Source organism: Pseudorasbora parva, chromosome 20, assembly GCF_024679245.1.
Source record: "Pseudorasbora parva isolate DD20220531a chromosome 20, ASM2467924v1, whole genome shotgun sequence".
NCBI lineage: Eukaryota > Metazoa > Chordata > Actinopteri > Cypriniformes > Gobionidae > Pseudorasbora > Pseudorasbora parva.
Genome location: NC_090191.1, coordinates 3,978,158 through 4,005,991, shown reverse-complemented (window position 1 = coordinate 4,005,991; position 27,834 = coordinate 3,978,158). Strand labels below are relative to the sequence as shown.

The 27,834-nt window shown below is 37.1% G+C and overlaps 2 protein-coding genes across 2 annotated transcripts; both read left to right on the top strand.

Annotated features, from left to right (window-relative positions):
• The first annotated feature begins 616 nt into the window (after positions 1-616).
• Positions 617-8,762, top strand: LOC137049224 (polyunsaturated fatty acid 5-lipoxygenase-like). Its single transcript, XM_067427699.1, has 15 exons — positions 617-890; positions 1,992-2,128; positions 2,340-2,523; positions 2,624-2,702; positions 3,534-3,653; positions 3,767-3,876; positions 4,061-4,233; positions 4,385-4,531; positions 4,644-4,847; positions 5,736-5,822; positions 6,186-6,355; positions 6,499-6,611; positions 6,743-6,843; positions 6,931-7,101; positions 8,300-8,762. The coding sequence occupies exons 1-15, from the start codon at positions 761-763 to the stop codon at positions 8,477-8,479; spliced, it is 2,106 nt and encodes a 701-aa protein (XP_067283800.1). The 5' UTR covers positions 617-760; the 3' UTR covers positions 8,480-8,762.
• Positions 8,763-20,718: 11,956 nt separating this feature from the next.
• LOC137049324 (gastrula zinc finger protein XlCGF57.1-like) lies at positions 20,719-27,306 on the top strand. The gene is made up of 2 exons (XM_067427841.1): positions 20,719-20,867; positions 25,885-27,306. Exons 1-2 carry the CDS (start codon positions 20,744-20,746, stop codon positions 26,796-26,798), a joined length of 1,038 nt encoding a protein of 345 aa, XP_067283942.1. The 5' UTR covers positions 20,719-20,743; the 3' UTR covers positions 26,799-27,306.
• Positions 27,307-27,834: the final 528 nt, after the last annotated feature.

Sequence of the window (27,834 nt, the reverse complement as noted above, 5' to 3'; positions counted from 1 at the left end):
GCTTATAGACCAAAAGAAGTAAGTCCCGCTGTGCAAACTCTACACTTCAGTGATAACCGCAGACCTAGACTGCCACAGGCAAGAATGAAATTGTTGAATAAAGTTATTTTATTTTTTTGTGCCCAAAAAGTATGTTCATCGCTTCATTAAATGAAGTCTGAACTACTGGAGTCACATTGACTATTTTACCAAGGTTTTACTTCCTTTCTGGACCTTGACAGTTTTAATCAAATTGCTGTCTATGGAGGAGTCAGATTTCATCAAAAATATCTTCATTTGTGTTCTGAAGATGAACGAAGGTCTTGCGGGTGTAGAACGACATGAGGGAGAGGAATTAATAACGTAATTTTCATTTTTGGGAGAACTAACCCTTTCAGCTAGTCTCAGGCTAAATGCATGTTTGAGCTGTTTTAACTGAAGCAACATGAAATCTGTCAGGGTCATTGTTTTGTCTCAAGATGCACACCAGTGATATTCGTTTCTAAGGCACGTTTATAAAAGCTGATTAATTAAACTAAGGCCTAATCCTGGCTTAATCTAAGCCCTTTCTGTGAAACCAGACCTTCATGTTTTGAAAACCCTAGACTGTGTTGGTGGTTGTTATTTGGTGCTGTAGAAATGTAAATGGGGGTTGTATGGGCCTCTGCCTTTAAGGCGGCATCTCTATAACTGTGACTGCCCCATTCAATAGTTTCACCAATCAAGACAGACAGAAAAACTAGGCTATATAAGAGTTACGCCTGTGGGTTTCATCCTCAGAATGCATGAAGAGATTGATGATCCAGCTTTTCTGCAAACTTACATGATGGCGACAAAAAGAGCACATCCTTTGGGGGCTGCTATGCAAACAGCTAAACTGGCACGCAATGAAATTGCAGATCATCATACAGGTATGCGAGATGTTTATATTTTGCCTTATTCTGTCCATCAGTGGTAATAATGAATTTTTGAGATAATTTTGAGTCTCTGCAATGCGTTTTGAGATTAGAGTATGACACTTTCAGTCAGAGTTTACAATCACATTGACTTTCAAAATACTAAAAAATAAGTATTTAGTGGATGGATGTTGGCAATATTTACACATAAACATTTGTACAATATGTAAAATATTGTAAACGTGTATTATTTCTCTTGTACCACTTTCTAAACAAATGTTAGATCCATAAACCTTAACCTAAACTTAACCATTTTATAGAGCATATAAAAAATATATACAAAATTAATGTGTAGGAAAATGATACTAGCATTAAAATTATATTTTGAGTGGCTAATCTAGGTGACCAGATTTTGGAAGTGCAAACCAAGGACATTTCCTAGTTGAGTGGTCAAAAAAAAATCACTGAAATTTCCTTTGTTATTATCGATTAATTAAAAAACTGGGACAGTACATTTATGAATGTTTTCATTTTTTATTGTGTGGGTTCCTTATATTATTAATTATATTATACAAATAAAATAAATAAATTAGGTCTTATTTGATTCTATAAACTATAATACAGATCTGCCAACATTGTCGCTATATGATAAATTAAAATAAGCAGATAACATCACTGTTTTCTCCAGAACGACTGTACAACCAAATCTAATTTTGTTGCAATATTTATCCTGTTTGACACTGTGAAGCTGCTTTGACACAATCGCAATTGTAAAAGTGCTGTATAAATAAAGTTGATTGATTGATTGATTGATTATTATTATTAACATAAAGCTGCAGTGCGTAACTTTTTGTGCTCTGACAGAACTTCGTGCGTCTTGTGGAAGAACATTGTATGACACATAAAACCTTTTAAACACAATGTTACAGCAGCCAGAGGATTTGAATGTTAAAAAGTAAAGGACCAAGAGGCCAGCTAAAGCAACCACTGGTCATCACCATACATAGACTTATAGGATGTGGAGCAAATAAGAGAGTCGGAAGTGAACTTATAAAGTTGTTTAAGAATTAAACTGAGGATCCAGAGATTGTATATATTAATTCTTCTTTCACGCAGGCACAACACTGACCTACAAGGTGATGTTATCTACTAATGGTGAGGAAATCAAGGATTTTTACCTGACACTGGAGTCGAAGAATCAGAGCAGTGACAAAATCCTGGTGAAAAAACCCTATTTAGGTGGTTTTAGAAAGGTAAGAACTTTTAAGAATATATTAAGATTATATACATATTTTTTTAAATGTAATGTTAAATGTAATAAATTAAAATAAAGTTGCTGATAGTTTACTCATATAGTTCAGCCTTGTGGGAAAAGTAGGATGAATCCTTCTTCACCAAAGCCTGTGTGAGTGATGTTTGTTCCTTTCCTATATAACGGGTGTCTAATAAAAGATGTTGTTACAGGAGGTCTCCTTTGACGTGTGTGTGGAGAAGGTCCTTGGAGACATTGTCCAGGTGAAACTTGAAATGGACAATTCTCAGTGGTTTTGTAGGCATATCAGAGTGAAATCTCCCTCTGGAAAGTGCTTTGAGTTCCCCTGTTATCGCTGGTTAGACCAAACTCAAGTGATTATCAGAGAAGGCAGAGGTACGTGTCAGACTCATGTTGTTCATTATTCAGTTGTTAATCAAGCATTATTATTATTATTAAATGTGTGTGATATGTATTTCTTTGTGTATTTATTTAGCTCGACTGCCTCAGGATGACACTGATTTGCTTAAAAAGCAAAGACGAGAGGAACTGGAATCTAGACAGGAAATATTCAGGTTTGATGAAACAGTTAAAAATTAAATTTGTAAGAATTCAGGGTTTTTTTTATTTAAAAAATAAAAATAAAAACTTATTTTAGGGAATTTGCCATTGTGAATGCCAGTGTTCAGATTTTCTACCCCCTGCCAAATGGCACATTAGTTGCCTCATTTGAGGTAGAACGTGTTGCGTTAGGCTTAGACAATGAAGATTTCAGTAAATCTCAATGGAAGTACAGTACTTGACCCGGATCTTAGCTTCTTGGGCACTCGGTTCTGGAAACAACTTCTTTTCTTTCTTTTAGCCGGTTACCTGAGCTGTAAATGCCATGTGACTAATCACTCTCGAAAAGCAAAACCCTTTTTGGCAACACTGACAGTTTTCTGAGAGCTTCCAAAAACAGCTCACCGTTAAAACATTATTGCCAGGGGCGGTTTCACAAACACGGCTTGAGCTAATTCCAGACTTAAATGCATATTTGAGCCATCTGAACTGAAAACAACAAATCTTAAAATATTTCTGTGCTATTGTTTAGTCTCAAGATGCAGATCAGTAATGTTTTTTTTTCTTTTCTCTAAGGCATTTTTTTAGAAAAGTGACTTAAATATCCTAATTTACCTAAGGCCTAGTCCTGGCTTAAGCTAAGCCCTGTCTGTGAAAGCAATATTTTATTGATTGAGTTTGCATGTTAAAGAAAATGAAAAAGCAAGACAACCAACAAACAAATGTCTTGTTTAAAACCGTCTCTACATATTAAATTGGGCTATGAGGGGATAAAAACACTTTACCTTTTTACAATTCTTCTTGGTGTAACTGTACAAGTAAATGTTGTCATTTTTTATTTGAAGATGGAAACAGTGGCACCGGGGCTTCCCACAGAGCATAGATGCCACACTGGCTGACCTTCCTTTAGACGTTCGGTTTGATGAGGAAAAAGACTCAAACTTCACTAAGGATTTCAGGAGAGTGTAAGTTTGGGGGAAAACGTGTCATAACCACAGTCCTTGCTGATTTGATACTGAATATTTCTCACACAATAAGTGTTCATGTCTATAAATATACTGTATGTATTCTGTTTCAGGTTTGTGAATTCCTCCTTGGACTCTTTTAAAGGTCACTTTGAGTCCTGGAACGATATAGCAGATTTTGAAAATATATTTGGAAATTATAACCTCAAGAACACTCTACTAGGTTTGGATTTTTTCTTCATTTGTCAAGAATATTTTGTTGTTATTGTAATAGTTTTTCTTCATCTAAACAAAAACTATGTATCCAAACTCAATTGTTGTGGGAAACCAACCATGTGGAGGTATTTATTTCACACCTGTAAAGCGTTTGACAGCTGACTGAGTGTTTCTCTTTGAAAACTGAACAGAGAACGTGATACAGGACTGGAATACGGATTACATGTTTGGCTATCAGTTTTTGAATGGCTGCAATCCGGTCATGATCAGGAAGTGCAAGGAACTTCCGGACAAATTTCCAGTCACACACGAGATGGTGGAGGGCTGTCTGCAGAGAGGTCTCACACTTCAAGAGGAAATAAAGGTCAGAAACATTAATACGTACATTACTTCAAGAGCTGGTCAAGACTTGCTTACTGTATTGTAACATCATTCACATCTTTTAGTTTATGTAACTTTAACTTACAAACCAAATGTTCCAAACTGTACACTAATAAATATCTCTGTCTTAACAGGCAGGAAACATCTACATAGCAGATTATGAAATATTAGAGGGAGTGCCAGCCAATAAGAAACACCCAGACTCCCCGTACTATTTGACTGCACCCATATGCCTACTATACAACAACAGACTGAACCAAATAGTGCCAATTGCCATTCAGGTATGTGTCCCATAAAGATCGGTATCAATTGAAAACATAAATTAAGTAAAACATGAAAGGGCTTTTGCTGTGAATTCACTCATTGATGTGAATGTCTGCTTGGCTGAAACAGCTCAGTCAACACTCAGGGAAAACGAGCCCAATTTTCCTCCCGAACGACGATGAGCATGATTGGATGCTTGCCAAGATGTGGGTAAAATCTTCCGACTTTAACCTACACCAGTTGGTCACCCACCTTCTCAAGACACATCTGATATCAGAGGTTTTTGAAATGGCCATGCTCAGACAGCTTTCTGCAGTCCATCCTGTATACAAGGTACCTGTCTTTCCATTCACAGTCATGATATTTAGAGTCAGTGCAAAGCTGAACAGTGCTGAAGATTGTGCTTTACATGTGTGTCAATTTCTTGATGATCGGAGACATTTTTTTCAATCATAGTTTAATGGTAACCAAAAAACCTTCAAGCCTCCCTTACGAAAAAGAGGTTTATGACTATTCTATGATGCATCTTCTAGTACAGAATCTCCTGATCAAAACACAGGTGAAGAAGAAGAAGAAATAAGTGATAGAAGATTGCTCACGCAAATGTAAAATAATGCGATCATAAAATCAAAACTGCCTACCGTTACTGAATGAAATGTTGAACCCATGCAGAGGGAACGACTGTGAAGCTTTGGCGGTGTTGAACAACTCAATCTACTCCATCTTGATAATCATTCTGAAGGCGTAGTCTTTGACGAAAATAGGTTTTTCTCACGTTTTTGTTAAAAAAATTCTCCTTTCTTCATGAAACTTACCCACATTCAAGTGTTGATCAAAAAGGATGCATGAAGCTATAGTAAAATGTTTTTAAAATGAGTTAAAGTACAGTTAAATGTATATTTACATATAAAACATTAATACATGTGAACATAGTAGTATACTGAAATGAATACTATAATAAATAAATGGTAAACTATAAGTATAATGTTATGTTAACTTAAATAGTACACTTAGAATTAACTACTAGTACGCATTAAAATTAGTATACATAAAGTATATTTTAAAATATACTTAAACATTACTTAAGTATGTTTCATAAAATTAACTTGAAGCATACTTCTTTTTCCTAAGGGATGGCACATTTCCTGTTTGAGGTTATGCTTTTTGAATACATTTCAAGATTTAATGCACACATGTAAGTGTATTGTTTGCTTCTTACAGCTACTGATACCTCATGTTCGTTTCACAATTGCAATCAACGCAGAGGCCCGTGAAAAGCTCCTCAATGAAGACGGAGTCATCAGCAAGGTAACTTTACACCTAATGTAATATATCCACAGATAAACAGCATCTTGTTAGGATCCAAAGCAATTCTATTCATTTCTGAACTTATTAGGATTAAGGATGCACGCAGTTAACAAATCTTCATCATGACAGGCCTGAGCATTACTCGACTTTCTGAATTGTGATGTTCAGTCTTCTGTTTTGTAGACTTTATTGTATTTAGTTAGCTGGTGATTACTGTAGTATGTAGTAAAAACAGCCAGAATAAAACTTCAGACATAACCTCCTAGATGATCATCACTTCAGTAAGATCAATCTGTGCTTACAGCCTAGTTAATTTCTGTAAATATTTCAGCAAAAGTTTAACTGAATTACCTGTATCTAAAGATCAGTAGCGTAAGTGGACCTGGGATTGAGGAAGTAATGAAAAGAGCCATGGACACTTTCACCTACAAGTCCCTGTGTTTCCCTGAGGCCATAAAAGCTCGAGGAATGGAAGATGCACCCAAGTACTATTACAGAGATGATGGCATGAAGATCTGGGAGGCAATAAACTGGTGAGTGGTAGGGGAACGACAGTTGAGATCCTGTACTAGTAGTGTAAAAGTACAAATTAGCCCACATACATGCCCAATGAAATTGTTTTTAAATCTGGCATCCAGAGTTTTTTTTATTCATCATCTCATTGATCTTCCTGTAGTTTTGTTTCTGACGTGGTCAAGATCTACTATGACAGTGATGAGATGGTTCAAAAAGATGTGGAGATTCAGAAATTTGTTACGGATGTTTCCTTCGGCATGAATGATTCTGACAGTGAGTACAGGTTCAACTTTAGCTGAATGTTTGTCTGTGCTTGTTTGTGTTATTGGATGTTCTTTATCCATCTTTGTATCGAGTCACCTTTAGAGGTACACAAGGTAAATGCATATTGCCACTGTTTACAGATTTCCCAAAGTCTCTGAAAACTCAAGGGGAGTTAGCCGAGTACCTGACTGCTGTGATATTCACAGCTTCAGCACAACATTCTGCTCTCAACTTTGGACAGGTGAGATAACACACTTTCATATCATCTGCAAGTGCATTAAAAAGGGTTAGTGAAAATTCTGGATAATAATAAACTTTTGCATTTCAGTTTGAGTGGTATGGCTGGATCCCAAACAGTCCTTCCACCATGCGCAAGCCGCCTCCCCAACAGAAGGGCCAAGTGGACCTGCAATACATCATGGACACTCTGCCTGACCGGGATTGTTCCAGAGAGCTTCTAGGCACAATTTGGGGCCTCACTCGGTTCCAGAGCGATGAGGTTTGACATCTCATTTTGTTATACCGTCCACCTGAAATTGTAGATGGTAGAAATCTTGTCCAAATGTATTTAAGAAAGAATGATCCTGTTAGTAGCTGAGACATCAAGGTATCCATTTAAAAAAACAGGCACATTTTAAATTCTTCTAAAAGCTGTAGGGCTGCAACTAATGATTATTTTGATAATTAATTAGTTGGTTGATTATTTTTTCGGTTAATCGGATAAAGCCCCGTTTTTTCACTGACAAAATGCACTATTCCCCATTCTGTCCTTCAAACAAACATGCCAGTGCTATGAAAACATACATAGTGAATATTCCTTACATAAATTAACCATAGTTCTACTATAAATAAAACAAACAAATAATAATAAATAAAACAGGGAAGTTATTCCATCGTAACCACAAATTAACCATCATTTTGCTTCACTCTATAGTTTAACTGGTCTTTGTGCTTATACAAATGGTAATCAATAACATCAAAACTAGTTTTTTTACTGAATATTAATAGTCTCCCTCTTGACTGCATTCTGTCTGACTCTGTCTGAAGCTTTAAAGTGTTAGTTCACCCAAAAATGAAAATTCTGTCATTAATTAATTACCCTCATGTCGTCTGACACCCGTAAGACCTCCATTCATCTTCAGACATAGATGAAGATATTTTTGTTGAAATCTGATGGCTCAGAAAGGCTTTCATTGACACCATCCTCAAGACCCATTTCATTTCCTCTCTCAAGACCCATGAGAGGCACTAAAGATGTTGTTACAAAGCCCATCTTACTCTTTCAAAACAAAGTTTTGAATCAGCGTATTGATTCATGATTCGGATCTATTCTTTATGAAAACCATTCTCGTCGCTTCATAAAATTATTGTAGAGCCACTGTAGTGAGATGGGCTTTGGTTTGATAGTTTGATAATGGTTTGATGACATACATCGGCAGGACTTATGGATCATATTTTTTTTTACTGTGCCATAATCACTGTCATATGAGCTTTTCTCTAACTGTAAAAAGCATTTGCATTGCAGAAATAAATGAATCAACAATAAAATGCTTTGCACTGTCACATTCCAGGAATACCGCATTATGAGCACGTTTCTCTGAAAACATGTTTGTGAAAATCCCCTGTGTGAGGGCCAGTTTTACATGTAAAAACAATGAAAAATGTTGTTCTCTCTGAATAATTTACTTTTTCCCCAGCTGTTCTTAGGCATGTATCCAGATGTGCACTTCACAGAGCAACCAATGAAGGAGGCCATAAAGACTTTCCGCAAGAAACTAGACGAGGTGACCCACGGCATCAAACTTCGGAATGAAGGATTAACCATGGATTACTGTTATTTGTCTCCAGACAAAATCCCCAACAGTGTTGCAATTTAAGGAAACATTTCTAGAAACATTTTGCTAGGCCTAACCATAGCGTTTATGGCAAATGAATGCTTGACATATAGGGGAGCTGGAGCCCTACTTCAAATATAAGTTTTAGTAAAACAGGAGTGGCTTGATTAAGTGTTGGGAAATAACGGATGATTGGCACTGTCAGGGTTCTGTCACTTCGGTCTAGTTCATTCTTGGTTTTGTGACAGAGCTCTGGCACTCCTGTATTTGTCTTGTCTTTGTGTGAGCATATGGCTTGTAATTTGTCTGGCCATGTGCTCTCCAGTCTTTTGTCTGCCCACCCACCTAGTTTTTTTTTTTTTTTTTGTATAAGCAATAAAAACCCTTCAATACTGCATCTGAGTCTTCGCTCCTTTCACCACCCAAACAAACCCTGATAGGGCACAGAACGGTAACAAAACAGACATTTACAGTTACACAACCACAGGTGTAGCGTGCAAACTCTAAACACCTCAGTAACACCAGGGTTGCCAACTTTTAAGTTTAGGTTGGAGTGAGATTTTTTGAGGGCGCGGGGGGGGGGGGGGGGGGGGGGTGATGCTTTTGATCTTGATTCAGTATCAGTTTATATCTAGTAGCCTATATATACTGTACATAATAATATGTTTGTTTTGGCACTAGTTTAAACATTTCTTGGGTCAAATTATATGTGCCATTCCTTAATATTCACTTGTGACTGTTTATATAAGTATCATTATTCATTAAAAAGATTAGGATGCAAGTTATTTAAGTTTTGAAATTTCACATTTAAAGAAATCTAGTGTTTGATCATCATTTCTAAATATTTATTAGAATGCAAAGACTGCAATATATTTTTGAGCAACTAGATTAGATACATGTATATTTATTAAAGAGCCATAAGGCACCTAATGGCATTACAAATAAACATTAATATTCTTTAGCCACAAAATGACTCTAATTTGCCTCTTTGAATTGAAATTCTCTATTTTAATATTAATTACTACACTAATTGTAATATACATTTTAGAAGAAATACAAATATTAGAAGAAAAATATTTTAAGTGGTCATTTATTGACAATAATTGTTGCACAGATAGTATTTAGTACCAAAAGATCTCCTCAAAATATTCAATAAATATCATTTAATGAGTATGAGTGTGACCTATTAGTAAGGAATACCTGAGGGCTAAATACAAGAATAACATTAATGTTAACAATGTTGCATCTCTATCACTCTCCATAATAAAACGATCCTGTAAATATGGCTGACTTAATAATCAATACACACTAACACTATGCTGTACTGTTTACCAAAACTTGCAGCAAACATCTATATAGTGAAACTGTTGTGTATCCGCTTAAGCCATTTAAATGCGCACAGCGCTAGAAGTATTGAGCGCTCATGGGCCACGTGACCAGCGCGCACCGCAGGGAGACGAGAGCATGCAACTCCGCTTTTCAACGCCTCTGGCTTTAACGTTATGCCACATTAGCGCCAAAACGCTATTTATTGTTTTAATTTCATTAAAACACATTAAAAAAAATTAAAGCTTATAGCTTTGTTTAATATCAAAAGCAGGTTTGGCAATTTGGCGTGAGATTGAGTTGGGCGGAGTGAGAGCGTGAGACAGAGCCTGAAAGCGTGAGTCTCACGCCAGATGCGTGAGAGTTGGCAACCCTGGTAACACACATCAGTTTAAATAGATCAGTGTGTGTGGTTTGGGTTTCAGGGATGTTTAGATGACTAGAAAAGAGTTCGCATGTTCTCTTGAACGTGTTTAGCTATTAGATCTATTTAATTACTTCAGTTTGTTTTTAAAACAAAACATATAATTTATAAGTTTAAATCAGAATCTTTGTCATTACAAAAAAGTACAACAAAATGATATGCACTCCTATTCAACACAAAATCAATCTCCCACTCCCACAATTATCCTTGCAAGAAAATATTTATCCTATGTAACATATATTGCAGCACAATTTAGGTAATTTATAAGATTATAAATGATTACAAAAGAGGCATTCCCCTCACAAAAACACTGTTAGACATTTCTGTAATTTGTACAGTTATTTACAATATATCACCCAGTATAATACTGTAAATTCTCTTTACAGTAAATAGCTGTAATTCTAGTTGCATCATGGGAATTTTCTGTGACGTCAAACACCAAATACAGTGATTCACTGTATTTTTTAAAAATAAAGTACAGTACTGTATTTACCACGGCTTCTTAGGCACAATTTGGAACGACAGGATTTGTTTAAGATTTCGATTAGGAACCATCAGTGCAGCGTTAAAAGTTTCACCCGAGGAGAGAGCTCCAGAGAACATATGAGCTGTGTCCAGACACCCTGAGAAGATTTTTTCATCCCTCGTGAGGAGAACAGCAAATAAGCAAGGTAGGTTTAAGTGATTGTACTAGACGCAGTTGTCTGCACCCCAATTTTACCTTGTCAGCATTGGTGCTAAAAACTGAGGTAAACTTAACGTTTTATTAAAAAAAATAGTTTATTGAATTATATCAGGAACCAGCAGCGTCGCAAGTTTTGCCCGAGGAGAGAGCTCACGGCCCGGACAACATAACATTAAAGCTATAGGTCATTGAGGTAAACCTAATGTTTTATTTTTAAAAAGACTTAGTGAGTTTATTGAATTAACGTTAACGATCAAATAAAGTTAAATTTCTTTCCTCTTGATGACACTATAATAAAAAACATTTTAATACCTTTCCTTTTGGTGGTGTTTTACGCTCTGTACGGCAAAATTATGTGATTTTATTTTAAGCTTTGTATCCTCCATTTGAAAGTTAAATACACAAAAATAAAGCAAATACATTTGAATGGTGTCTGGAGTGTGTGTGTTTTTCTCTACAGTGCAGCGCTCGTATTCAGAGTTAGACAGCATATTTCTCAGATACATGTGCAATTAGATTGTTTCAAAAACCAGCAACACATACAGAACGCTTAAACAAAAATACTCAAGGCCATATATTAGCACTTTACCACTGACAATATAGCTACTGTAAAGCCCTAGGAATTAAGTGTTTTGTAATATAACTTGCTAAACAGCATGACGGTGAATTTACAAACAAATGAAAAGAGACACTGTATCATTTGATTTCTTTATTAACATCATTGTTTAGCAATTATTTCTAGTAGCTGAAGGAATCGTTTCTTTCTCTCACTTCTCGGTTAAAACACGGGTGGGTGTTCATCAGCCCCTGCAAAATCAAGACAGAGATTAACATGTGATGAACCATGGTCAGTCTATAAATGCTAACGGTAACGTTACATGGACAAGCTGAGGTAATTTAAACTTGTTAACAGCAGTTTGCTATGTAACCAACAACATTTTGATAATATCAACACTGGTAAAGGAGAAATACATCGTTTTAATTTACTGAAGTTGTGTAATTATCTCATTAAACTGAAAACAGTGCTATCGGTAGCTGATTTACATTAGTCTACTAATAATGATAAAACTATAATTTTTCTGAATTGGCTGGAAAAGGACAACCTTAATTTACATCATATAAACTTCTAACAAGACAGTCGTTTACTTATATGATGTTAAACAAATACAATTTAACCACAAATAAACAAAAAGTTGTTTCTAAAGTACTTACACTTGAAAACAGCTGCATCTCCGTTTTCCGCCATTTTCAAATATAACGAGCTCCTCTCTCCCGTGGCATCATGGGATAGTAAAGTGTCCATCGTATGCGCACTTCATAATCTCGCCGGAAGTAGTAGGCCATCCGGGTACTTTTCGCATACTGTTTTTCGAATTCTATGAATTCGGACATACTACTCTGCTCACGTACTGTTTTTCGCATACTATATAGTATGGAAGTACGCGATTTCGGACGCAGCCTAAGTTTCGCTACCATTATTTTTTTCTAAAACACATCGCAACAGTATTATATCATCAAAGTGACAGTATCATCAAATGTCACTGTAATTCTTATTAACTCTTATTATCAGAACTCCATTACCAAGTCCAAAATTTAAAGGGCCAACATTTATCTGTCCCTCTTAAAAGGGGCAAAAACATTCAGGGCTACACTACATTTTCATACGTCTATTAAAGCAGCACTATATCTTTTCAACCTTCATAATATTTTTTTTAATTTTCAAGACTCTTGTGATGATACATCGACTTACAATAGGTTGAATGACACGTCTGCCATAGCCTGATGGGGTCTGTATCGTTTTTAATCGTACTTTTAAACTTCGGGTTTCAGGTAGTAATGCGAGAACAAAAAGAAGTACACAACTCGACTGCTTTACGGCATATACATCACTTCCACCAACACCCACACTTCTTTAATTCAGACGTGCGAGCCCAACTTTGTTTGTCGGATAATATAGTCATGGCCGAAGCAGCACAGACAAATAAGAAAGAAAAGGTTTTGTTGGAGGAAAGCAATAAGAGGAAATGAAAAAGTGATGGGATTAAAGGCAGGACGAGGATCAACATGTGACCAGCGTTTGCTCGTTGGCGTGAGCTGAAGGAGGCGTTCCCGACCGATGCTGTCCTGCTTGTTACGGTGAGCTACCACTCAAACATTGAACTGAAGTATCATATAGATTCTGTAAAACAGTAACCAATAGACTACTATAATGATGCTGGCTTGTAAAAGTGAGCATCGCGATCATCTGGCGTTTGAAAAAAATAAAACCCATGAAATTATATTCATATGACATGCTAAAACATATGCCACTGACTGTACCTGGGATGAAGACATTTCACACGCGCTGCCAGAAGAACAACTGCATGTGAACTCCTCCTGCAGTGTTCAGGGGAACTGTTAGTGCTGCACCAACCCGCTGGGCCACTTTTATGAAATTACTTGGCCCGCCCCGCACCGGACCACTGTATATATTTTTACAACCCGCCCCGCACCCGCGACCATTAAATAGACATACGGGGTCTGCGGGTTATGAGACGACCCACGCATCACTAGTTCAGGGCTATCAGGGTTGTCATGTCAACAAATGCACGCGCGATGGCATCCCCTGATGTAGGATGACAGAGTTTACGACAGTAGTTGAGGACATTATTTTTTCCCAACTGTAGGGGGACCCCGAGAGCAAAAGTTACCCAGTGCTGCTTTAAAGTTCAACATATAAACCTACACTATCAATGAAGTGGTGTCAAGTGGTGTTTTTATCAGCATTTTTTATTTTTATTTAGTTTGATAAACATGACAATATAACATCGCAACTACATGAAAAGAGGTTTTACTGTTATAAATAAATTATTTGTGACCATTTGTGGCCAATCGTGGATCAGCCGTGTCGTCATCAGAGCTCCTGCAGTCCCCTTCAGAATCTGCATCGGCTGCATCAGCCGACTGCTCTCAAATCGCTCTCGCGGTACTTTGTTGACATACGTCACAGTCACGTGCCGTCGGCGCTGTCTCAAGTCGGACAAAATTTCTAACTGGCATGCAGTGCTTCAAGTCAGACACCGATCGGGGTGTGCATCGCTGGATGAAGTCGAACAAGCCTAGTGATTACATTTAAATCGCATTTTTCCATTTGAAAGAGTTTTTGCATCTTGGTCTGGGTATTCTGGGAATTACATATCTTGGTGTCCCGGCCCAGATCAGACATGATGACAGAACTAACGGCTCGACCCAGAAGTCATGAGAGGTGTAGCCTACTAATCTTTCTAGGGAACAGACGTGATTAAATGTGAAGAGACTAAAGAAAGAACAATTTGGATTGGGATGTGCTGTAAATAATGTGATTCATGTCAAGATTTAAAAATCACAATATAGTTTTATTATGGTCATGTGTACAGTCAAGGGCGCCGTAAAGAGGTGGAAGGTTAGGACGATTCTAAGGGCCCAGACTGATTTAGGGCCCAGAAGAGCAGACCCCCTATTTCTTTTCTTATTTATTTTCTCTTTTTTATACATACATTAAATGTGCTTGGGCCCCTCATGCAGTAAATGTGTATTTTGTCCGTTTTGACCATAGATTTTATATTTAAAAAACTAATTTCAAAATGTCAGTCACAACCTTCTCCCCCCTCCCTCACAATGGTTCATTCCACCTGCGCGGACCGCGCTAGCGTGAGCTCTTGGTTATTGCACTTGCTATGATGAAGCGCAGACAGTGACACACGCAGGTATGTCACATCAAAAGTCGGGGCATCAAAAACGGAAAAAAGGAAAGAGAAGACAGAGAACGCCGAAGTCTACAGTATGTCACACAGTTTTTCAAAAAGAAAGGCAGCTTGCCCTATTCCTCTAACGTTATTCCAAACTTTCAGAGTTAGCCTACTTATTTTTGTTGCTACATGACCTGCTTTTATCTAGCTAAAATAATTACTGAATTATAATTTACATCCAACAATACATCTCTGATGTGCTGTCTCCGGGTTATCATGTCTCGTAGACACAGATTCAGTGGCTGCTGCACACCCTTCTCCCACGCCCCCCATCCCCGTCTCAAATGAACAAGGTGAGCCTGAGCGCGAAACAAAAAGTAATCTACACGCTTCAAAAATTACAAAATCAGTTTGCCATGTTCTGTCACGTGACAGTGCTGCTGCTACGATCAATGCTGTCTTACTTGATGTTCTTAAAGCAGCACTAGGTAACTTTTCAACCTTCATAATATATTTTCAAGACTCTTGTGATGATACATCGACTTACAATAGGTTGAATGAGTAATGCCAAGACACACCTGGCATTACTCCTGGTGTGTCTTGATTTTGAGCCCTTTTGGCCTAGCTAGTTTTATTCCTTGACTGATTTAATTATGAGTTAGTTCTAGCTGATGTTTCCTGATTGAGCAGGTGGACCCAGCTAAAGCTTGTTCATGTAAAATATATGTCAATATGTGTACAATATGTTCTGTTGTGCTTGCAATTGCAATTGAGATAATTAATGTTCTCCCTTTTATGTAAACAAGTACATCTTTCTATATTTGTTTCTTGTTTTTGTAGGCTTTGTACTCATCTTTAGACATTTTAACTATGCAATGTGCTAAATATCTTTTTTAAAGTATACAGGGCATGTTTATTGGGTTAAATTTTATCTGTAAAAATTGTAGGGGGCCCAGAAATTTTGTTTTCCATAGGGCCCAGAATTTCTGGCGGCACCCCTGTGTACAGTTGACCTTCATAACATTATTGTAGAAAGTGACCAGATGAAACTTAAAACAACAGAGGTAAAGGCTAAATCTGTGTGCTACACACTCGTCACTTTGTTGTAGTTTTGTGTAGGTAAAGATGAATTTCAGGAAGATATGTGAGGTTTTGTTAATTGAAATGTATTTTATTGCTGCACAAATCTATTGAAATCACAAATCTATCTATTGAAGTCAAGTTTATGTTTTTCAGATTTTCATGAGGTGTTTTGCATGTGATGAAAACCGGCAAAATTGCCAGAGGAAACGCTGAAACTGTGTGAAAAGTTTGTGTTTTCCTTCTTGATTGAGGTGAAGTCCGTCATCTTTGTATAGGTTTTGGATTATTCTTCCATTTTTGAGAAATGGTTTTGTAGTGTTCAGAAATAGGATATTTCTTGTTTGTGAAGTCCAGTGTTGGATCAAGCTGTTGCACTGTTTGATTGTCGCTTTCATTGTGGAGTCGTCGTTCACTCGTGGTAAAACAGCGCTGATTGCGAAATACAGAACGTGTGGATTGACCAATGAGATTCTGGCTATGAGCGTTTTCATTCGCTGGACCACAGTCGACGCAGGCGCTCCACTCGCGATGTCGTTTGTTCCGATGTGGAGAATCACTAATGTGTACTTGTGGAGTTTCTCAAAGTGTCTGATGTGTTGTTGAGCAGATCTCATGAGAGTTGTGTCTGGGTGAACCCAGCATTGAGCATTTGGGAAATAGTCCTCAATATCCCGACACATTGAGTCTGTGAGGAAGCAGACCTGTAGACCTGTGGGAGAGAAGAAATGCTGCGTTATACTGTGTTCACTATATGAGTTATGATTATATTGTAATTATTAATATTGCATGTATTAGCTGCTTACCTCGAGGTATGACGTATGTTCTTCTGTTGATTGTAGTTGTTATTGTGCTTTTTTCTAAAGAGAAATGAAGAATATTAGAGATTAAAATACGCCTGTTGGTAAACATCCATTGAGAGTTTAAACCAGTTCATTATGAAGTTACAGGTTGTTTTATTTGCTGATCAAAGCCTTTAAATGAAGAACAAACGCAGACAGCAGTATAACTCTATATCAAGTGTGTCAGCTGGAGAAAAGCTTTATTAGACGACTGTTTTTGACATATGACTAATTTATTGAGTGATTCAATGAACGTTTGCAACTGTTTATGTTCAGATATGTTAATGTGATCATATTTTTCAACAGATTTTTACTAATTTAATGCATGACGTCATAATAACGAATGTCCAACTTGGAAGTCGGATGTTCTGAGGTTGAAGGCAGTTTTTGTCTGGACATGTAATCTCAACTGTAATCTGTCTGACCCGCTCCATGTCAAATAAAACCACTTTAATTATTACACTCATATGACATTCTTCAAAATATCCTTCATTTCTGAAGAGCTGATGATTTTAATAAGGATCAAATGACTAAGTTCAGCTTTGAGAATGAAACCAACCTCTTTGCTCCTCAGTATCTTCATGCTTGACTCTGAATGTTTCTTCAATCTTCACGTCTTCATGTTTGACTCTGAATGTTTCTTCAATCTTCACGCCATCATGTTTGACTCTGAATGTTTCTTCAATCTTCAGGTCTTCCCCCTTCACTTTAATAAATGCCATCTTTATTATAGTGTATCACGTGTCTCTCAGTGGCTTCACCAGCAGTGCTGCAGTCATCAAGTGTGACTGAAGCAGAGAAACATTGTGTTTTATAGAGAATTCAGAGGGCCGTCCTTACAGGTGAAGATAAAGCAAACAAAGCATGTAAAGGATGTGAGCAGTTATAGAAACAGCTCTAATCCAATCAGCACAACTATAGCCCTGATTATCATAGACATCAGGAAGAGTCACACCTTCACCCATTTATTCACACTTAACTCAGATATTGATTAGCATCAACAATCACAGCCATTAAAGTCATGATGAGGCAGAATCACCAACAGCCATTAAAGACAAAAGGTGAAACGACACACCATGAGTTTACATTTGTATTCCCACACACCTGAAGCGAAAGAGATTCATTTTAAACATTTACCTTTCTGCTGACTTTCTAAGTTGAAATAATATCACCTAAATAATTATAATTGTCTTTTACAGTGTTTGTGTTGGATCAACCCGATCACATGTAAATGCGTATAAATACACTCCTGAACAAAATCTTAAGACCAGGGGATTCATTGCAAGTTTTACACATTTCACACTTGTGGATCATAACCGGGTTGTAAGTGCTGCTTCAAAATGCCAAAAGAAGAAACAGGAGCAAGAGACAAAAAATAGAGAATAGGCAATTTATTGAAAACTGCATTTAAACTGAAACAGGCCGTTCATCAGCTGATCATAAGTTTAAGACCATAGCCCAAAAATAAACGCACAACAGTACTAAAAGTGTCAAAAAAGGACACAGTAGTGAGTAGCTCCTACCGTTCTTGTTGATCACTTCAAAAACTTGTTTCGACATGCTTGATGCGACTGTTTCCAGGAGGCTGGTGGGAACGTTGCTCCATGTGGTGAAGATTGCTTCACAAAGGGCATCCACGGTCTGGAATTGACGTCCATTTTTGTAAACTTCCCTTGCCATCCATCCCCAAATGTTCTCAATGGGATTTAGATCAGGGGAACACGCAGGATGGTCCAATAGAGCAACGTTGTTCTCCTGGAAGAAGTCCCTCGTCAGGCGGGCTTTGTGAATTGCAGCGTTGTCCTGTTGAAAGACCCAGTCATAACCGCACAGATGGGGGCCCTCGGTCATGACGCCCCTGCACAACCTGAAGCTCCATTTTCCCATTGAAGGAAAAAGCACCCCAGATCATGATGGAGCCTCCTCCACTGGGCCACATAGAAAACATCTCAGGTGGGATCTCCTTGTCATGCCAGTAACGTTGGAAGTCATCAGGACCGTCCAGGTAAAAAATTTCTCGTCAGAGAATAAAACTTTCTTCCACTTTTCAATGTCCCATGTTTGGTGCTCCCTTGCAAATTCTAAACTGGCAAGTTTGTGTCGTGGGAGGAGACGTGGCCTTTGGAGACGTTTTTTGTTCTTGAAGCCCTTCTCTAGCAGATGACGTCTTATGGTTATTGGGCTGCAGTCAGCATCAGTAAGGGCCTTAAAATGGGTTGAGGATCGACCTGTGTCTTCACGGACAACCCGTCGGATCCTGCGGCTCAGTGCAGGTGAAATCTTTTTGGGTCTACCACTTGACTTTTTTGTCCCATAACGCTCAGGATTTTTAAAGAAATTCAAAATGACTGTCTTACTGCGTCCAACCTCAGCAGCGATGGAGTTTGTTTCGCTGGAGTTTTAAAAGTTCGTTTGTATAATACGCCATAAAGTGCGTAGCATATGCATGCGGAAAACACGCCAATATGAGTTTTTGGGTATACATATATATACTCGCACTATTTATACATTTTTGTCAAGAAGGTTTAAAACTGATTTTTTGATTTGTTTTTGTTTTTTACTTCACAGCAATTAACTTTATATTTAAAATGCACTCAAACTAACAAAACACTTAATTCATGTCTAACATCAGGCATTATTATACAATTTTTATTTGTGTGTAAAAATTCTTTACAAAACAAGATTGACATGCTCTGCTGCTTAGAATATATATATACTGCGGTTTATGTTACATGTTTCATGTTCACATTACAGTATAACATTGATTCCTAAATTTACCCTTGAATGAACTGAACTAATTCTGTGTCAACTAATTGCTTTGATATAATTTTCATTTCTGTTTTTGTGTTGTGTTAGGTTTTGCACTTAACCCTCATGTCAATTGACCCGATTGAATAAAATTCTGCAAAAATCACACTATGCAAAAAGAATAGAAGCAAGTACAAATAATTTACTTTTAATTCATTTCCAATTTTAATTTCTTGTAAAAAAATGTTTTAAAGACCTACACATGTGGGGAGTTTACAATTATAGATTTAGAACTAAAAGATCTTAATCTTTTTTCTAAAGTAATCTTGACAAAAATATTATTTCACAGCTTTCAGATTCTAGTTTTCATATTTGGTGACTGATTTACAAAAGAAATGACAGAGCAATAGATAAATAGCGATAGACTCTCCATTTGTGATGCAATATGCGCCCTGATTCTTTGGAGATTGAATTCAAATCATATTTTAACATTACTTCTCAAACTACTTCTGAATAACATATCTACTTCATAAATATAATGAAAATGATGTAAATATATGGTTCAGATTACTCAAACCATATATGGAAATTGAAGAGTGCTTACATGGTCATCAGTGGAGGTGTGACACACAGTTTACTGGTAAAACAACTTTTTTTATTTTCACAAACGTAGAAATTAAAATGTTAAACGCTGCAAGACAATTTCACTTCGTGACTAGAGTTAAAGAGCTCTGACATACACCAAAGAAGTGTTTTGTATTTTGGGTCTGTGCAGTTGCTTTTGAATAGCTGTCTATAGTTCAAATTGACCCAAGAACAGCCAGATCTTATACACTTTCCATATGCACACTTCACAACCCTTCAGCTTGTTGAAACATGCATTTTCAGGACACTGAGGAAAAGTCACAACGTTTCGAGAAAATTAACAGATACTGTAGTGTTTTAGACTAAAAAAATAAATTCTCACTAATGTTTTTACCATCTTTGGCTGACAAAATATTTTTTTATCTAATTTTTACAGTAACAAGACAAACTTTTAAACTAGTTTGGTAAAATGATTTCACCTTAGAAAGCCATCAGAAGGACAAATGTTTAAAATGAATCTCTTGTTTCAGGTGTGTGTGAATACAAATGTAAACTCATGGTGTGTCGTTTCACCTTTTGTCTTTAATGGCTGTTGGTGATTCTGCCTCATCATGACTTTAATTGCTGTGATTGTTGATGCTAATCAATATCTGAGTTAAGTTAATGGGTGAAGGTGTGACTCTTCCTGATGTCTATGATGATAATCAGGGCTATAGTTGTGCTGATTGGATTAGAGCCGGTCCTATAACTGCTCAAATCCTTTACATGCTTTGTTTGCTTTATCTTCACCTGTAAGGACGGCCTCCTGAAATCTCTATAAAACACAATGTTTCTCAGCTTGAGTCACACTTGGTGACTGCAGCACTGCTGGTGAAGCCACTGAGAGCCACGTGATAAACTATTATAAAGATGGCATTTATTAAAGAGGAGAGGAAAGACCTGAAGATTGAAGAAACATTCAGAGTCAAACATGAAGACGTGAAGATTGAAGAAACATTCAGAGTTAAGCATGAAGAAACTGAGGAGCAAACAGGTTGGTTTCATTCTCAAAGCTGAACTCAGTCATTTGATCCTTATTAAAATCATCAGCTCTTTAGAAATGAAGGATATTTTAAAGAATGTCATACGAGTGTCAAGTGGTTTTATTTGGTATGGAGCGGGTCAGACATCACATGTCCAGACAAAAACTGTGCTGGCTTCAACCTGAGAAGAACCGACTTTCAAGTTGGACATTCATTATTATGATGATGTCACACATTAAATTAGTAAACATCTGTTGTAAAAATATATTCTCACATTAACATACCTGAACATAAATGGCATAAACAGCAGCAGATATTCATTAAATCAATCAAAAAATGAGTCGTGTCAAAAACCGCTGCCTATATCAATCGTGTCAGCTGGAGATGCTGGAAATTTTGATTATTTTAAGAGGGTCATTCATTTTCAGTTTGTTCGTTGTGTGTAAATGTTTGGTCAGACATTTACACATTCATATATCTGGGATTATGGTAAATGCAAAGTTATAAACATTGTGAGGTTTGTCTATAACTGCGCTTTGCCTTCGCTTTCTGCTGATTGCTGAATGAGACTGACATGCTAAATGGCCACGAGATGACCAGCTCGTTCAATTCATTAACCAATGAGATCTCTCTCTCGTTCAGACTCAAAACAGCGACTCGGTCAGTGAAGTTCGTTCAGTAGCTTAGAATACTTTTTACTGATGCAACACAATCTATTTAAGCAATAGTCACATTTTTATTTGTTTTACAGTTTTAGAGAAGTGCATATACAAGACTCAAGCGCAATGAAGCCGTTTAATTTAAAAGAAGAAAACTGTTCAAAGATAAAAATAAATAATAGAAAAACACTTCACTTCATTACAGTGGTAAAGTGTATATTTCATTCTTTGCTGCAAATATGCCACCTACGTGAGCCGAGCTCTACCTACCTATCGCTATCAGTATCGTTCAACAACTGGTGGCTCAGTTATTTCAGGACTGAACGACATGTACCAGTTCATTCACAAACGAGATTTCTCGTTCAGAGTCAGACTCAAAGCATCTTGGTCAGTAAAGGGCGTATTCATTCACTGAAGTCAACAAATCACATGCTCCGTTACTTTTTGAAAATGAGTAAAATGGGGTTTTGAGTTATTCCATTTAGATTAATGAATGAAAACTTTCCCATTAATAAAAACAAAACAACAATATATATATTCTTTTGGAAAATTCATATTCATGTGAATGAAGTAAAACAAAGGACAAATGTAAGACGAGGTTGCAATTCATTTTAACACTTACACTGTAAAAAATGTCATTTTTAAAAAAAGTTAAGAGAATTACGATTGGATTCATCTTTACAAAGTTTTACGCCAAGATATGTGATTACCTACTTAACAGGAATTCCATCAATTTCATCAAAGTTAACACTTTTAAGTGGAAATATCTCACATTTGCTAACATTAAGATTGAGACCAGATACCTTAGAGAAATTATTTATGGTACCAATCGCTTTGCTAACCTCTGCAGCATTTTTTAAAAAGAACGTTGCGGCCAGCTGACAAATTTTGAATTAATTACCAAAAATGTTAATACCTTAAAAGAAATTCTTATTTACATAGCAAGAAAGAACCTGAGCTCATATCTCAACTCCACAACAGTGTCCAGACATTGAACAGACATGGGGATGGGCTCTTTTTCATAACCAGGCCCCGAGTTTTGCCACTGCAAGCACTACGCACAATTTCTTCAGGAATTGTACATTCTAGTTAAATTATGAAATATAAAGTAAGATGTTTAGCAAGATGTTTATTGCATATTTCATAATGTCCCAATGCAGCCCATATTATTTAATAATTAACATTTATTGTATTTATTAATTATTATGTTTAAGACTTCATATATATATATATATATATATATATATATATATATATATATATATATATATATATATATATATTAAACCATTATCCACTTCGGCTCATGATCTCTCTGCTGTCATTAGTGGTAATGAACATTTGAATAGATGATGCAGTTGACTCCCTGTCGACAGAGCATAGGGCTGATGAATTGTGTCAGAAATATCCAAATGCGTTTACTCGCGTGATCATATGCTTAAGAAAAGATAGTCATTAGTGATTGTGAATCTTTGGGTAGGCAGAGAATCAATTCAATTAAATTCGAGAATCAATCGATTGAAGAACAATTTTTGCCAATTCAGAATCATTTGATTCAATTGTGCATATTTTCATCTGCAGTTGTATGTGCATCCTTTTGTCAAAATTAACAAAGAATTATTAAAGGATTACAGGATTATTAAAATGCTTATTCAGGGTGTGAATTACACAGCGGCCTTCAGAGGTCTGAGAGTTGGCAAAACAAAACCAGCAACAGTTTACAATAAGTTATTAGTTAATATTAGTTAAAGGGATAGTTCACCCAAAAATGAAAGTTGTAATTATAATAATTTGTTAATAATTTTTAATAATAATAATTTTTTAAATAAAACAAATTAAAATAATTTGCATACCCTCATGTTGTTCCAAACCTGTGTGAGTTTCTTTGTTTTGCTGAACACAAAAGAAGATATTTGGAAAAATGTTTGTAACAAAGCAGACAGAACACCCATTCACTACCATAGTATTTTCCCCTACTATGGCAGTGAATGGTTGTTCTATCTGCTTGGTTCCAAACATGTTCTATAGGGTCATCAAAGTAAAAGTTGCTTGTTTGCCTTTTGGCCAACTTGGGTATTTCTCAGAATTCAACTTTCAAGATTCGCCATTCATTTGTCCTATAGACAAAATGAATTGAGGAGCAGTGATGGATGTCAGACACACTTATAAAGTTTAGTTGACTTTATTGTTAAACACAAGGGGTGATACTGACACACTTAAAAGAACAAACCCTTTCTAGTGGCTTACTCACTGGCAACTAACAGGGCCTAATGTTAAGAGCTGACACTAACTAAACTTTAAAATTCATTGCTCAGTCTGTGCCAGGTGGTTGCTAAGGTATTCTGGGTGGTTGCTAGGGCATTGCTAGGCAGTTGCTAAGGTGTTCTGGTTGGTTGATAGGCGGTTGCTAGGCAGTTGCTAAGGTATTCTGGGCGGTTGCTACGGTGCGCTGGTTGGTTGCTAGGTGTTTAGTAATGTATTATGGGTGGTTGCTAAGGTTTTATGGGTAATTGCTAAGGTGGTTACTATGGTGTTGCTAGGCAGTTGGTAGTTGTCACAGATGGTTACTATGGAGTTTTTATAGAGTTCTTAGCATGTTCTTAGCCTGATTTAACACTTAGCTAATCACTATTAGTATGTAACTATTTACTGCTAGCATGTTGCAAGTTCTGTTTGTTAGCATGAGAGGAAAAACCCAACCCCATATCTCTATGATGTTCTGATGTACAGTGGGTACGGAAAGTATTCATTTTTCTCTTTTTGTTATATTGCATCGATTTGTTAAAATCATTTAAGTTCTTTTTTCCCCCTCATTAATGTACACACAGCACCCCATATTGACAGTAAAAATACAGAATTGTTGACATTTTTGCAGATTTATTAAAAAAAAAGAAAAACTGAAATATCACATGGTCCGTATTCAGACCCTTTGCTCAGCATTGTCTAATAAAGCACCATTTTGATCTATTATAGCCATAATATAGTATAGCCATCTAATATAGAGTAATTTTGGGAAAGATGCTACAAGGTTTTCAAATCTGGATTTGGGGATCCTCTGCCATTCCTCTTTGCAGAGCGTCTCCAGTTCTGTCAGGTTAGATGGTAAACGTTGGTGGACAGCCATTTTCAGGTCTCTCCAGAGATGCTCAATTGGGTTTAAGTCAGGGCTCTGGCTGGGCCATTCAAGAACAGTCACAGAGTTGTTGTGAATCCATTCCTTCGTTATTTTAGCTGTGTGGGTTAGGTTCATTGTCTTGTTGGAAGGTGGATCTTCGGCCCAGTCGGAGGTCTGGAGCACTCTGGAGAAGGTTTTTCGTCCAGGATATCCCTGTACTTGGTCGCATTCATCTTTACCTCGATTGCAACCAGTCGTCCTGTCCCTGCAACTGAAAAACACTCCCACAGCATGATGCTGCTGCCACCATGCTTCACTGTTGGGACTGTATTGGACAGGTGATGAGCAGTGCCTGATTTTCTCCACACATACCGCTTAGAATTAAGGCCAAAAAGTTCTATCTTGGTCTCATCAGACCAGAGAATCTTATTTCTCACCATCTTGGAGTCCTTCAGGTGTTTTTTTTTTTAGCAAACTCCATGCAGGCTTTCATGTGTCTTGCACTGAGGAAAGGCTTCCGTCGGGCCACTCTGCCATAAAGCCCCGACTGGTGGAGGGCTGCAGTGATGGTTGACTTTCTACAACTTTCTCCCATCTGTGTAGCTCAGCCACAGTAATCTTTGGGTTCATCTTTACCTCTCTCAACAAGGCTCTTCTCCCCATGGTCAGTTTGGCCAGACGGCCAGCTCTAAGAAGGGTTCTGGTCATCCCAAACGTCTTCCGTTTAAGGATTATGGAGGCCACTGTGCTCTTAGGAACCTTAAGTGCAGCAGATATTTTTTTTTGTAATCTTGGCCAGATTTGTGCCTTGTCACAATTCTGTCTCTGAGGTCTTCAGGCCGCTCCTATGATCTCATGATTCTCACTTGCATATATGTGCAACAAATGACTATACTACTATATGTATAAATATATGTTAAAATATTTGCTTCTTTATATCAATGAAATATTGTTCCACATTACTTGGGGCTTCCATAATTATTTCTTTGTCTTTTTTGAGTTTTAATATAGTTACTTATTTGTATGTACCGAAAGAAATCACTTGATGATAACATAAATGTTTTTTTTTAAGCTCAGAGAATGAATGAAAATGTGGGTCCTCCACACTCTGTCCCATTTTCCCTCCCAGTGCGATGCCCATGGGCAAATAAACTAGTGGCATGTTGGTTTTGATACTTTGTCTAAATGTTTCATTGTCTGTTGCTTTGTGCCATTAAACTGTTGTTAATTTGCCTTTGTCTCTTTTTGCCTTAGAGCTGACGGTGCTGAAAGAGGAGACTGAAGAACTGAATGAAATGGAAGAGAAAGATCAATTTAAGAATGATTATTTCATAACAGAGGAAAAACCTTTTAGTTGCTCACAGGCTGAAAGTACTTTGTCACAAAAAAAGGCTACAAATAAGGGAACTACAAGTAATTACACCTGCCAACAGTGTGGAAAGAGTTTAGGAAGTAAAGCAAGCCTTAACCTACACATGAGAGTTCACACTGGAGAGAAGCCTTACACCTGCCAACAGTGTGGAAAGAGTTACAAACATAAAGTAAACCTTAAACGACACATGAGCGTTCACTCTGGAGAGAAACCCCACACATGCCCTCAATGTGGAAAGAGTTTTAGTACAAAACAAAACTTTGAAGACCACATGAGGATTCACACTGGAGAGACGCCGTTCACCTGTCAACAGTGTGGAAAAGGTTTCAACCAAAAAGGAATCCTTAACGTACACATGATAGTTCACTCTGGAGAGAAGCCTTACACCTGCCAACAGTGTGGAAAGAGTTTCAAACGAAAATTAAACCTTAACATACACATGAAAGTTCACACTGGAGAGAAACATTACACCTGCCCTCAGTGTGGAAAGAGTTTCAGTATAAAACAAGTCTTTGAAGACCACATAAGAATTCACACGGGAGAGAAGCCGTTCACCTGCCAACAGTGTGGAAAAAGTTTCAAACAAAAAGGAAGCGTTAACCAACACATGAAAGTTCACACTGAAGAGAAGCCTTACATCTGCCAACAGTGTGGAAAATGTTTCAAAATAAAAGGAAACCTTAACCTACACATGATAGTTCACACTAGAGAGAAACCTTTCACCTGCCAACAATGTGGAGACTGTTTCAAACTAAAAGGACACCTTAACAGGCACATGAGAATTCACACTAGATAGAAGCCGTTTACACGTGCTCACTGTGGGAAAGGTTTTAGGAATGACATAGCCCTTAAGTACAACATGATCATTCATGTATGAGAAACTGTTTTTATATGTTGTCTGCGTGGAATGAATTTCACAGAAAGGAATCGTATCGTGTTTGAGAGACTGAATAATGTGTTGATTATTTTTATGGTATTAAATCAACTTAGAGGTCTAAATTCCCAAATAATGTCCAGTGACTTGAGCAGAGTAAAGAAGCCAGAGTCCGAATAAAAACCCAATGTATTAATGAATGCCGAATGAAGAATGAACTAGTCACTATTGTACATGTCAAAAGAAGTATACATCTGTATCAACTATAATAAATAACCAGACTGGAAACGAGAACGATTGCTAAATGAACATGATAAGCGTTTGCCTGTTTGTGTTTTGCTTGAAAATTTTAAACCCATATTTTTAACCATCTGAGGAGCTTTGAGCGCTCTCTCCAGTCCCAGTATAGTGTTATCATTTCAGCCTGAGAAATAAAGAGCTCTTGAATGAAAAACAGGACTTTGTCACTTTGTCCTGTCTTGTGTGCACATGTGGGTTTTGTTATTTTGAGGATGTGCTCCTGTCCAACATGACATCATGACTTCGCGTAAACATACACACCACTTTCTAAAGCTAAGTGCCATGTTATCTGTACACATTTTGAGCGATCCGCATGTGTGTCTACGGCGTGTGATTCCGCCAACCTGAACTCACAGAATTAATATTTATAGCCTAATTTTATATTTTGGAGCAACTAACTCCACTCCTACCCTAAACCAACCCACTCTCAACAATATAAAACACGTAACAGGCAAATAAATGTACAGTCACATGTATTTATTGCAAAAACGGACCAAAAACCAGTATAAAAGTATTAACTTGTGTTGAATTCCAAGTCTTCTGAAGTCATACGATATCTTCATGTGAAGAACAGAGTTGATCTTTAATGTTTTAGTCGTTGAAATGATGATCGCGCCACTTTGCGAACAGAACACACACGCACTCGTTCATATTTCTG